The sequence below is a fragment of the Mastigoproctus giganteus genome, chromosome 2, assembly GCF_048544385.1.
Source record: "Mastigoproctus giganteus isolate SK-2022 chromosome 2, ASM4854438v1, whole genome shotgun sequence".
In the NCBI taxonomy this organism is placed as follows: domain Eukaryota; kingdom Metazoa; phylum Arthropoda; class Arachnida; order Uropygi; family Thelyphonidae; genus Mastigoproctus; species Mastigoproctus giganteus.
Window position 1 is genome coordinate 110,379,434 of NC_143576.1, and position 14,484 is coordinate 110,393,917.

A 14,484-nucleotide genomic window follows, 5' to 3' on the forward strand; every position below is an offset into this window, starting at 1 on the left:
GGTGGTTTTTCTGGATCTGGCTAAAAATTTGATGTAAAATCAATTGCACATTTTCTGCCAAGATAATCTTACATTTTCAATACATCTTACACAAATGGCCATAACACAAACACCATTTGGACAATTCAAACATATGAGTCATTCTTAGAATCAGGAAATAGAATGCAAATAGCTGTTGAATCTGTTTAATGGTGGGAAGGAGAGGGGTATTACATAAGCTGTACATTCAGTTGAATTTGAATTACATAAGATGTACATTCAAATGAATTCCAATTCAGCCACCTTTATTTTGAATAACGGCAAGTGTGCAGCACAGCACACGTTCCATAAGGTGTTTTAGTGCATTTTGGTCTAACTGTAATCATTCTTCCAGAAAAATATCACATAGCTGCAACAATGCTGAAGGAAGAGGACTTCATTGCCGAACAGCTCTCTGCAGCATATCCCACACATCTCAACAGAATGAAATCAGGTGAATGTGGGGGCCAGGGAAGATGGTTGAAATCCATGCCATGTTCTCTGAACCATTCCTGCATGATGCATGGTAGCAGTCATCCATAAAGTGGCATCACGTTCAGGATAAAAGTGTAACACTGCAGAGTGCAGTAGATCTGATACAAAATTCAGATACTCCCCAGATGACATTTGACCTTCCGCCAGTATCAACGGACCCAGTCAATGCCAAAAACATATTCCAAATACCATGATACCACCTCCAGATGCTTAGGTTGTCTTAACAAGGCAAGCAGGGTCCATTACTTCAAGAGGTTCTCACCACACTCTGCTTACCATCAGTGCAAAACAAAGTGTATCATGATTCATTTGACCAAATGACTTTCTTCTACTGTTCCACTGTCCAATCAAGATATTCTCGGCACCACTGCAAGCAGATTTTTCTGTTTTTCTCTGAAACAAGTGGCTTCTGAATACGCAAAAGACTGTCAATACCTAATTTCTTCAATTCCCTGCACATGGTACAGATCAAAATAGACAGTCCTGGGCTTGGTTGAATTCCGATGTTATTTGCTGTACAATGGATATCCTATTTTTCTGTATCCCCCCCCCCCTAGAGTACAAAGGCTTCGTTCTTGAAGTATTTTTTTCTGCCATATTTACACCTTTCAGATATGGCAGGACAAGTGTTTTAATGCTTTCCAGTCATTAAAAACCTTTGAGATGGATGTGTTTGAGAAGCCAGTTATGTCTTTTGTTTCTTGAATTGTGGCTCCTGCTAAATGTGCACCCACAATAGGACCTTTCTTAAAGTCTGATAGACCACGCATTTTCCCTATTCTGGCTTCAGATTACTACACTCCAACAGCCTATACAGTCTTTATACTCAATAAGGAACATGTCATCAACCCACATCACAGTTTTCTTTGCATATATTTACATTTCTTCTGACTGTCTTAATACAAAGGTTTTTGCTCTTTTTTGGCCAGTGTGTGTGTATATATATTAATAATGTTAGCACTAATCTCTTGGCTAAGGCATGGCAAACAATATCAAATTAAAGGTAATTCTTTAATATATTTACAAAATATCAAATCACAAAAAAAAAAATAAAAAATAAAATAAAAATAATTTCTCAGTTTAAAAAATTTTGAAAATAACATAAATCACAGACAGGAACTAGGATTTCTATTATTTATTCAAGTTTAGCATATAACAGTTAAAGGATTTTTACACACATTTTTGAATGAGATTAAATAACACATGTTATCCAGAGTTTTTTGTTGCCAGAATGCACTGGAACACTGTCAGGGAAGTTATAAATGTCTAAAAATAAAAATTATTTATTACTACTAAACCATAAATGACACATAATCCAGCTTCCTGTACCAGCTTCTGTGATAGCAAATGCCACTGCAGTAATGCTATAATAAAATATCTTCAATATATATTCACAAGGCTGCCTGGTTAATCCAACAGAAAAGCTTCTGACTGGTCAGCTTCAAAGATTTTTATTGAAACATCATGGGTCAGTTGTGCATTAAAGTACATAGGGAGTTACAAACCAAGTCATTTTGACAATGATTTGTTCACTATCATGCATCAGAGTAGGTTGAAAGAAAAATAACCATTAAGTGTTAAGTTTCATTTTTTATTTGACTTTTGAATGCACTAGTGGATTTTTTTAAATTTAACTATACTTCAATAATATGAAAACAGTCTTAAATTTGAACATTTTGCACCATTATTTTAAAAAAATTACTGGGGAAAGGGGGGAAGAACCTCCTACTAAGGGGCGGAGAAGATTTCTCCCCACCCCTTGGTAGGAGAATATTCCATATCTATTGATCTCCACAACATTCTGGAGGGATTTTTTTTTTTAACAAAAAAGCCATAGTTATATGTATGTTTCACTTCGTGAACTAGCATTCAGTATTCTGCAACAATTTCTCTGTGCTTTGCTTAAGCATTTTTATTGATAAAAATACAACAGAAGTTGCACCTATATTTTAAAATTGAACCACACTTTTATTTTATATATTTTATAACTTTTTATATCAAGAGTTTCAAATCACTGAAATTGTTGGAAATAAAACTGATTTCCCTAAGATCACCTATATATAATCTTACAGAAAAACTGTCAAGTTCATTCAATGAAAGCGATGACTAAAGTATACTAAAATTCACTACCAAATATATTTTTAAATGACCTTCTTAACTTAACTTCTAATTGTGACAAACTTTTACCATTCCAGAAATTGTCCTCTTCCCATCTTGATTCAGCATCAAAGCTTCCGTAGTGAAATGTCCTTCTAGTGCTTCCTTCATTTGTTCAACTGTACAATTGTGACTTCGATCCTGGACTGTGTACCAATCATCTTCATACCACCCAATCAGAAACCAAACGTGCTGCTTTCCATATACCTTCTGCTTGTAAGCCTGCATATTTTATAATATCAAAGGACAACTGTTCTTTTACAGATGAAAAACATTTTAATGAAAAAAAATATATATATAAAACAGATTATAACAGTAACTTATTCCCATGAAATCTTATATTTTATCTTCAGAAAGTAACAAAACTATGGTAATGTTTAAACCATAATATCACATTTGTGATTATGTATTAACATTTCTTAAATCTGTTATAATTTATGCTATAACATATAACACCCGGATCCCTTTCTTCCTCTACTGTTTTTGATTCAACCTCACCAAGTATATAATTTATTTGGGGGTTGCTATTTTAAGCATAAGACATTACATTTTGCTGTAAAACATGGGAAATATATATTTTTTTTATTTTAGAAACAATGTTGAGTTACTAAAACAAATACAGAGAAGGGCAATGAAATTAGTGAGTAACAAAGAGTTGCTGTTACCAAGATAGGCTTAAGTTCTGCAAATTGCAGCATCTGGAGACTAGGCACTTGCAAGGTAATCTGATTGAGGTGTATAAGGCCTCGAATGGTTTGAGCAAGCTCAATGCTGATGACATTCTTCCTCTTGCTCGAGTTCTGCATCTGAGGGGACATAAATTCAAATTGAGGAAAGACAGTTGTAGAATAGATATGCGGAAATTTGCCTTTAGCCAGTGGATGGTTGATTGCTGGAACAAACTTCTATCTATCGTTATGGAAGTTGACTACTTAAAAAATTTCAAAGATGAATTAGACAAACTTTTGGAGTAAATGGATGGGTGAAACAGAAAGGATTTTTTTTTCTTTTCTGGCTGATACTATATAAGCTTGCTTTCTTGCATCATATGCCTCTACTAATGCTAATGGCTGCCACTTTTCTGACCTGTATCCTGAAAGAGTGCTGCTTGGTGCCGATCATTAACTACTCTACCAATCTTTACATCATCACCTGCAAATTTTGACATCAAGCCTTATATCCCACTGTCAATGTCGTTTATGAAAATCGTAAACAGCAGTCCAAGAATCAATCACTGGGAAGGATCCCACTTTTGAATTTTAATGAAAAAAAAAATCATACAGCAACCCTACAATCCATCATAGAAGCTTTCTAGTAATCCCAACATGCTTCAGCTTATACAGTAAACTCTCATGAGGGACTGAGCCAAATGTCTTGCTAAAATCCATATAAACTATGTCGAAATTGTTACCTACATCCAGCTCATGAGTAACCATGTAAAAATAGCTTACTAAATTAGTTAAATATAATTTTCTCTTAACAAAACTATGTTGTGTGTTATTCAGAATGCCATATCTATTTAAATATCCCTGGATTGCACTCTTATTCATCACTTCTAAGATTTTCCCTACCACCGAAATTAGATCAGCTGATCTGTAGTTACCAACTTTGCTCTTAGAACCACTTCTATGTATTAGTGACATGTTGGCCCTTCACCAAACAAAAGAAATCGCTCCCAAGTCTATATATGCCCTCACAATTAACTTTAATGGTTCAATGCACTCCCTGAGGGAGTCTCTCAAAATTAGTGGATATGTGCCATCAATTCCAGAAGCTTACTTGCTTTTATGCTCGAAAGTTTTTCTAAGAAACAGTCATCTGCGAATTTGAAATCACAATTTATTATAATGCATCCTCACTTGCACCACAGCCTCTTCTTAGCACAAAGGGTCTTTCTTCAGTAAAGACAGATTACGTTGTCTAAGACTTTCCCACATCCAGTCTGATTCGATTTTTTTCCCCCCTTGTACTCGCATGAATGAAAAAACTCCTTTTCCCCGTTCTTTGCTCTCTTAGCCAGCATTTTCTCATATGCAGCCTTGACCTCTCTCTCTAACTTTATCTGTGATACTATTACAAATCAACTTGCAACTGTTGTAGGCTTCAGTATATTCATTGCTCTGTAACTGTCCCATGCCATCTTTTTATGCTCTATTTGACTGGCCAGCTATGCATTCATCTATTTTGACGTTCTCCTCCTGCAATATTGCTTAATGGTATGTATGCTTTCATGGCTTCTGTGATTTTTTGCTTTAAAGGTATTCCAGAATTCAAGTATATTTACCCTCACTCTACAACCCACCCAATTAATAGATGCCATACAGATCCTTAAACTGTCAAAGTCCCAGGTTCTGAAATTAAAACCCCATGCCTTTACCTTTAACTACTGCAACATCTTTCATCATTCTTTCATACTGCATGATCACTACTGGCCAATGGTTCCTGTGTTTTAAGCCCTGTGATGTCATTTAATTCCTGAGTGATGATGAGATCAAGAATATTCTCACACTTAGTATTATCTCTGACATGCTGGTACAAATAACAATCATCTAGATTATTTAAAATTTTTTTTCCCCAAGGTGAGTTTCCCACCCACTTATTCCAATCAGATTGATTGGAATAAGAGGAAGGGAATTTAATCTGCCTCCCATTTATTCCAGTCAATCTGATTGGAATAAGTGAGAGGTAAATTAAAGTCACCCATAAGAAGACATTTGCGCTTGCTTGCCCATTCCATTTGCACATAGACTCTCATCATATCCTTCACAATCTTCTAGTCTCTCACTCTCATTATACCTTTGTTTCCAACTAACTCACACAGCACAGTTTCTATATGTCTGCATTAGTTGTCCTAACCAGGATTTTAAATTCAATCAATTTATTGAAAACACTCCTCACATTAGCATTAGAAGAGGCATATGATGCAAGAAAGAAAGCTTATAAATCAACAGCCTTCCCATTTCACAGATCCATTTGTTCCAGATGTTTGTCAAGTTCTGCCCTAAATTTATTTAAGCTATCAACTTTCACAACAACAGATGAAAGTTAGTTCCAGCTATCAACCACTCGCTGGATAAAGGCAAATTTCCGCCCATCTATTTTACAACTGTCTTTCCTCAGTTTGAAGCTATGCCCCCTCAGGTATCTAATCTGAGCAAGAGGAAGAAATCCATCAGCATACATAGGGCTCAATCCATTAAAGACCTTATACACCTCAATCAGATCGCCTCACAGGTGCCTAGTTTCCAGATGCTGCAATTTACAAAACTTAAGCCTTTCTTCATAAGAGCACCCTTTTGTATCCCTTAATACCAGTCTTGTTACCCTTCTCTGTACTCGTTCTAGCAACTCTACATCCTTCTTAAAATGAGACTTCCAAACCTGTACACAGTACCTAAGGTATGGCCTGACCACTGCCTTATACAAGGGGATAATAATCTCCTTATCCCTGCTCACAAAAGTGTAGTATATCACTGACAAGACCCCCATGATCTACTCTGGCACCTTGTCTGCATGTCTGCATTGCTCAGAAAACTTCATATCTGACTGCACAATTACCCTCAGGTCTTTTTCATTCTCCACTACCCTGAGTATATTATTGCACAGTTGGTACATTACTCTGGGGTTACTGCTACCCATAGGCAGTAATTTGAATTTGTCAATGTTAAACTTCAGTCACCACCTCTCAACCCATCTGCCCAACTTTTCCAGAACCTGTTGCAGCAGCATACTGTCATTACTGCTGTTAACAACCATGCCAACCTTCATATCATCTGCAAACTTTGATATTAAGATTGGTATACCTTCATCAATATACTTAATAAATATACAAAACAAAAATGGGCACAACACAGAATCCTAGGGACACCACTAATAACATTAGTCCACAGAGAGCAGTATCCATTGATTACCACTCTCTGTCTTCTTCCACTCACCCATCATTTTATCCATTGTAGCAACTTATCCTTAATGCCATACTGCTCCAATTTGTACAGTAGTCTTCCATGTGCAACAGTATCAAAATCTTTCCTGAAATTCAGGTATATGATATCAAAATTATTTTTTGCATCCATTTCGTTTGTGATCATATCATAATATCCAATCAAATTGGTCAGACAAGACTTCCCCTTAACAAACCCATGCTGTGTCTGAATTATTACAGCTGTCTTGTCTAGATGATCCTGCAATGCTTTGCAAAAATCTTTTTTTTTTTATGAAAACCCCAAACATGAGAGGTATTAGAAACTATAGAACTTAGCACTGTGCTTGGGTTAGAAGTTGAAAAGACAAAAGAAGATATTTGTTGACATTAGACTTGAACTTCTGTAAACTGTAATTTTCAGGAAATACGTATGAAGGAAGGTTGTTCCAGAAAATGGCAGTTGAATGAATAAACGAGGATGATGAAAAGTTGGTTCTGTGAGTTTTAAGTTAGACAATAAATGGACGTTGGCTGGTGACGGCATGTGTTTGGACTGTTCTGAAAGAGAGAATGGGATTTACAGAAACCAGTTCAGAAGAAAGGTGTGCATGGAAGTATCTGTGGAAAAGGCAAGCAGCAGAAACAGTACATCTATGAGACAGTGAGTGGAGAGACTCTGTTAGAGAAGAGTCATTAATTAACCTAACTGCCCTCTTCTGAATGGAATCCAGAAGCATGAGAGATGTTTTGGGGCCATCGACCCCAGATGTGGAAACAATATTCCATTATAGGGCGGATCTGCGATTTTGTACAGAGTGAACAGTTGTTTGGAAGAAAAAAACCAAGTTTTTTAGAAACAGGGGAAGCAATGTCTGTAATGTGCTTGTGTCAAGAGAGATTATTAGGGTAATCCCCAAAAGAGATATATCATCTTGTCTAAAAATTGGAGTGTCACCGAAATAAGCATAGGAGCTGAAGAGTACTTTTGCGAGATATAAGATAGGACTGAGTTTTAGAAGGATTGAAATCAAGTTGTCTTTGCCCCACTGAAGATCGGCATTTAAGGAATTGGTATTGGATATTCGAGAAGTTGAAACTGATTCAGCAGGGCAAGGTTTCACAAACTGGAAAGTGGAATGCAGTGGGCTATCATCAGCAAAACTATGGATAGAATTTCTGGTCAATCGAAGAAGGTCATTAATATACAAGAGGAAAATAGTGGGGGAAAGAACTGAAACTTGGGGGATACCAGCATTGGTGGAAAAGTCAGAAGACAGAGAGCCATTTACCATCACCCTCAGTGAGCAGTCAGAGAGAAAACTGGATAACCAATTGTAAAAACCAGTTGGCAAACCATAAGATGGAAGCTTGTTTAGAAGACCTATAAGCCAAACACGATCAAAAGCCTTTGAGATGTCAAGAGCAACTGCTTGTGTTTCACCGAACTTTTCCATTTGTCCATAAATGGGTAACATAAGCCAAAATATCTCCAATGGATTGACACTGACAGAATCCATACTGGCAATCTTTGATCAGATGGGAGGATTCTAGGTAGTTTGAGAGATGGTGGTTAATTGATTTCTCCATTACTTTAGAAAGTGTAGAAGTAATTGCAATGGGACGATAATTGGATGGAAGGGATTTGTCACCCTTTATAGTGGCTGGATATGAGCAAATTTCCAAGCAGAAGGAAAATCACCTTTGCATCAAGATTTATTCCTTCTGACATCGTTTTGACGGAAGGCCACAGGAGACACTGAATGGAGCATATTGGGAATGGTGGAAGGTGTTGAACTAAGATCGTTAATACATGAGTTGGAAGAAAAATGGAATGCTAGCAGGTCAGCTTTATCCTTGGCTGAAATGACAACAGAACCATCTGGTTTTGACAGAGGTGGGAGCAGAGATGGGCAAAAGTTGCGGCCAATAGCTTTGGCAAGAGACCAGAAAGCTCGGCTACCATTAGGGCAAGAGGCAAGTTTTCTACTCTTAGCCTGTTCAAAATCTAGTTTGGACTGATTAATAACTGCTTTACAATTGTTGCGAGCTTTGGTGTAGGCAGAAAATTAAACTGAAGAATTAGAAACAAGCCAATTATGATATGCAACATTCTTCTCTTGAACAGCCTTAGCACATTTATAGGAAACCAAGGTTTAGATAAAGGATGAGATTTTAAACTGGAGTGTGGAATAGAGGATTCCATTCTCACAAGAATAATTTCACTGACATGATCTGAGGAAATGTTGACATCAGAAGATTTGAAACAGCAATCCGACCAATGAAAAGAAGAAACGAAATCTTGCAGGTCTTTCTATTTTGTATTCTTGTACTGCCAAACAACACAAGGTTGGGAATAGCCAAGAGACAATCACAAACTTGTGATCTGAGGTGCCTAAAGGACCACTCACTTCAACAGTGTACTTAGAAGGATTGTTTGTGAGAAAAAGATCCAGCGTGTTGGCTGTATGGTTAGGTGTGTCTGGAATTCTGGTAGGTAAATGAACAATCTGTTCAAGTCATTAGTAATTGCAAAAGCCTCAGCATCTCAACATGCTGGATCTGAGTGACTAGAGAATGGAAGGCAGCTGGAGTTGTGAAAAGCCAGATGGAGGAGTGGAAAGTCTCAAGCTCAACCATCCCTTTATCAATAGCAGCAATTTGCCTGCAATGCCACACTGCTCCAATTTGTGCAGCAGTCTTCCACGTGCAACAGTATCATAAGCCTTTCTAAGATCCAAATATACGATGTCTGCAATCTGCAGCATTTAAACCATGGACCTTACAGGAGTTCAAGGATCTGCTGGTTACATATTTGTACCAGATACCACAAGCCAATTTAGAAATCTTGTAGTGTCCATTCCTCACCGGATATGAGCTGTTTTGGCTGCATGTGGAGGACCAACATCTAATTAGCATTAGTAGAGGCATATGATGCAATAAAGCAAGCACATACAGCATCAGCCAAAAAAAAAATCCTCCCATTTCATCCATCCATTCATTCCAAATGCCTGTCCAGCTCAGTCTTAAATTTATTTAGGCTATCAACTTCCACAATAAAAGCTGGAAGTCTGTTCCACCAATTAACTACCCACTGGCTAAAGACAAATTTCCAATCATCTATTCTACAACTATCTTTCCTCAATTTGAAAGTGTCCCCACTCAGGTTCTTAGTCTGAGTAAGAGTAATAATCCCATCAGCATTCAGCTTGCTCAACCCATTCAAGGCCTTATACACTTCAATCAGATCACCTCGCAGAAGCCTACTCTGCAGGTGCTGCAATTTGCAGAACTTAAGCCTTTCTTGGTAAGAGCACCCCTTTGTTCCCCTCACCAATCTTGTTGCCCTTCTCCGTACTTGTTCTAGCAACTCTATATTCTTCCTAAAATGAGGCCTCCAGACCTGTACACAGTACTCTAGGTGTAGCCTGACCATTGCCTCGTATAACGTGATAATCACCTCACTATCCCTGCGAGCTAAATTCTTATATATCACTGACAAGACTCCATGACCTGCCCTGGCAGCCCGTCTGCATTGTTTGGCGAGATTCATATTTCACTGCACAATTAACCCCAGGTCTTTTTCACTTTCCACTTCCCTGAGTATAGTACCACACAGCTGGTACATTTCTCTTCGGTTATTTCTACCCATATGCAGTACTTTGCATTTGTCAATGTTAAACTTCAGTTGCCACTTCTCAGGCCATTTTCCCAACTTATCTAGATCCAGTTGGAGTAACATACTGCCTTTACTGTTGTTAACAACTCTGCCAACCTTTGTATCATCTGCAAATTTGAACATTAAACCTGATATACCTTCATCAATATCATTGGTAAATATACAAAACAACAATGGGCCCAACACCGAACCCTGGGGAACTCCACTAATAACATTTGTCCACGAAGAGCAGTGTCCATTGATCACCACTCTCTGACGTCTCCCACTCAACCATCCCTTTAAACCAGGGGTGGGCAACAGCCGGCCCACGGGCCACATCCGACCCGCAATGATGTTGAATTCGGCCCCCTCGGTAAATGCATAAATATAGAAAATCCATACCTGACTACACTCTCCGTAAACGTTCGGCTTAATTCGGTTCAATCGAGAATCGCGGCCAGTAAAACAGTAACCAAGTGATTCTACGCAGCGTCAAAGAGTTATTTCCTAATTATTACTGTAGCATCGATCGAATGAAGTTCCTTTGAGTTTGACTTCTTATTGAAAAAAATAATATTGGTGCGAGATATTTTGTTTTATGCCTTTTCTAATTATTACAATTTTTAATTTAATATAATTTATAGCCCATAAAATGAGCCAATTAAAAAAAAAAGAAAAATTGATGCCGAATGCCGCATTTTCAATGATAATTGGACATTCAGATATTTTTTTTAAAAATACATTAATAATTTGGTAAGTCAAGTAATATAACATTTTTTAGGTTCTGATTTTTTTTATTAAATCATTCAATCTATTCCGGCCCGCATCATGATGCGAAAATTTCATTCGGCCCGCATCATGATACGAAAATTTCATTCGGCCCGCTGACGAAAAAAGTTGCCCGCCCCTGCTTTAAACATTGTAGCAACTTATCCTTAATGCCATACCTCTCCAATTTCTACAGCAGTCTTCTATGTGCAACAGTATCAAAAGCTTTCCTGAAATCCAAGTATTTGATATCAAAATTATTTTTGGCATTCAGTTCCTTTGTGACCACATCATAGTATCCAATCAAATTTGTCAGACAACACCTCCATTTAACAAACCCATGCTGTGTCTTAACTATTATTGCAGTCTTGTTAGATGATGGGATTCTTCCTCTTGCTCAGAATAATCAGTTGAGAGGGCATAAATTCAAACTGAGGAAAGACAGATATAGGATAGACGTGAGGAAATTTGCCTTTAGCCAACGGGTAGTTGGTTGCTGGAATAGACTTCCATCCCTTGTCGTGGAAGTTGATAGCCTGAATAAGTTTAAGGCTCAGCTGGACAGGTATTTCAAACGAACAGAGGGGTGAAGTGGAAGTGGTTATTTTTTATTTATTTATTTATTTTTTATTATTTTTTTTTTTTGGCTGATGCTGCATAAGCTTGCTTTTTTGCATCAAATGCCTCTACTAATGCTAATGATCCTTCAATGCTTTTTTAACCAGTGATTCCATTATTTTCCCTGGAACACAAGTTAAACTAACAGGGCTGTAGTTACTTGTGTCACCTTTTGAACCCCCTTTGTGAACTGGGGATACTTTGCACACCTCCAGTCTATGAGGACCTCCCCTGAGTCCCAGGAAGCTCTCATAATTATGGCTAAGGTTTTGCTTACTTCCTTTGCTGCCTTCTTTAATAACTGGATCTATCCAGTTATTGAAGGCGGCAGCGAGGGAAATTAGCAAACCCTTAGCCATAATTATGAGAGTATCCTTGGACTCAGGGAAAGTCCCCACAGACTGGAGTATCTCCAAATGTATCTCCAATTCACAAAGGGGGATCAAAGGGTGACACAAATAATTATAGACCTGTTAGTTTAACTTCTGATCCGGGGAAAATAATGGAGACACTGGTTAAAGAGGTGATACAAGATCACCTAGACAAGGATGCAGTAATAGTTTAGACACAGCATGGGTTTGTTAAGGGGAAGTCTTGTCTGACCAATTTGATTGGATATTACGATGTGGTCGCAAAGGAACTGAAAGCAAAAAATAATTTTGATATCAAATACTTGGATTTCAGGAAAGCTTTTGTTACTGTTGCACATGAAAGATTGCAGTACAAATTTGAGCAGTATGGCATTAAGGGCAAGTTGCTGCAATGGATAAAGGGATGGTTGAGTGGGTGATAGCAGAGAGTGGCAATAAATGGACACTGCTCTATGTGGACCAATGTTTTTAGTAGAGTCTCCCAGGGTTAGGTGATGGGCCCATTGTTGTTTTGTGTATTTATCAATGATATTGATGAAGGTATATCAGGTTGTTTTGTTGTTTGTTATTTGGTTTTTAGGAGCATTAGCAACTAAAGCCATATTGCTCCGGGATATGCGGTGGTCATTCCCTCACCTTTCCACATCCTCCATATTTGGTGGTGACGGGTTCGAACCCCGGTCTAATCAAGAAGTGTGTGATATGCACTGCTGCTCCTTCCCACCTGGCTACGGAGGCACCTCGTACATCAGGCTTAATGTTTAAGTTTGCAGATGATACAAAGGTTGTCAGGGTTGTTAATGACAGTAAAGACAGTATGCTACTACAACAGGATCTATAAAAGTTAGGCAGATGGGCTGAGAAGTGGCAACTGAAGTTTAACTTTGACAAATGCAAAGTACTGCATATGGGTAGCAATAACCCAAGAGAAAAGTACCAACTCTGTGGTACTATACTCAGGGAGGTGGAGAATGAAAAAGACCTGGAGGTAACTGTGCAATCATATATGAAGTTCTCTGAGCAGATGGCTGCAAGAGCAGGTCATGGAGTTTTGTCAATGATATATGGGAATTTTGCGAGCAGAGATAAGGAGGTGATTATTCCTTTTTATAAGGCAATGGTCAGGCCACACCTTGAGTACTGTATATACAGGTCTGAAGGCCTCACTTTAGGAAGAATGTGGAGTTGCTAGACTGGGTTCAGAGAAGGGCAACAAGATTGGTGAGAGGAACAAAGGGGTGCACTTACACAGAAAGGCTTAAGTTCTGTAAGTTGCAGCATCTGGAGGTTAGGCCCCTGTGAGGTGATCTGATTTAAGGTGTATAAGGCCTTGAATGATTTGAGCAGGCTCAATGCTGATGGGATACTTCCGCTTGCTCAGATTAAGAACTTGAGGGGGCATAGATTCAAATTGAGGAAAGATAGTTATTTTGGTTTGGTTTTTTTTTTAGGAGCATTAGCAACTAAGGCCATATTACTCCGGGATATGCGGTGGTCTTTCCCTGACCTTTCCGCATCCTCCGTATTTGGTGGTGACGGGCTCGAACCCCGGTCTAATCAAGAAGCATGTGCTACGCACTGCTGCTCCTTCCCACCTGGCTACGGAGGCGCCGAGGAAAGATAGTTGTAGAATAGATGTGCAGAGGTTTGCCTTTAGCCAGCAGGTAGGTGATTGCTGGAACAGACTGCCATCTGTTGTTGTTGTGGAAGTTGATAGCTTATATAAATTTAAGGCTGGACTAGACAAACATTTGGAGTGAATGGATAGGTGAAATGGGTAGTGTGTTTTTTTGGCTGATGCTGAAGCTTGCTTTTTTGCATAATAGGCCTCAACTAATGTTAACGCTTATCTGTAAATAATTCATCAAGTCTAAGTGAGTAGCCAAGTATGGAAAAAAATTGCAATCAAAAACATAAAAAAAAAAAGTTTGTGTACCTTTAGTATTAGTAGTAGCAAAATGATGCAAAGAAGCAAACTTATACAACATAAACCCTAAAAAATAATTAAAAGAAAAACAAAACCAGTTAATCTGACCCCCTGCATTTGTTTGACACAGCTCAGTAAGAACGTTCCTTGATATGTTTCAATGCCAATGTTGAAATTTCAATTTTTGTCTTCCAAATAAAATTGTAACCAGCCTACAAAAGTTTTAAAGATGTATCTTAAAATGTAAGGAATACTAGTTCTCACCATCATGCCTGTCAAAACCACAAAAGCCACAGCTGAAGTGAATGATAAAAAAAATGGAGAGACAGGTTGATTCTCACTCTTCAAGTAGAGTGATAATACTATATTCTCTCATTGGATGATGTTAATTTTGATGGTACTGGATAGGACCTTGTAGAATTTATAAAAATTCTCCTCTTCAATGCAACTCCTCTGCCGAAATGCACATATTTCGAGTTGAAGCATGAGTCTCCTTATCGATTTATGACTTTTTATAAACTAATGTCCCTTGCACCGAACAGAAATTTCAACC

At 38.1% G+C, this 14,484-nt stretch overlaps 1 protein-coding gene across 1 annotated transcript in view; it reads right to left on the reverse strand.

Annotated features, from left to right (window-relative positions):
- GABA-B-R1 (gamma-aminobutyric acid type B receptor subunit 1) overlaps positions 1-14,484 on the reverse strand; it is a 268,778-nt gene that overhangs the window by 171,086 nt on the left and 83,208 nt on the right. The window contains exon 6 of the mRNA XM_090368625.1: positions 2,701-2,892. Within this exon, the coding sequence (XP_090224751.1) occupies positions 2,701-2,892 (192 nt within the window). The remainder of the gene's footprint in view (positions 1-2,700; positions 2,893-14,484) is intronic.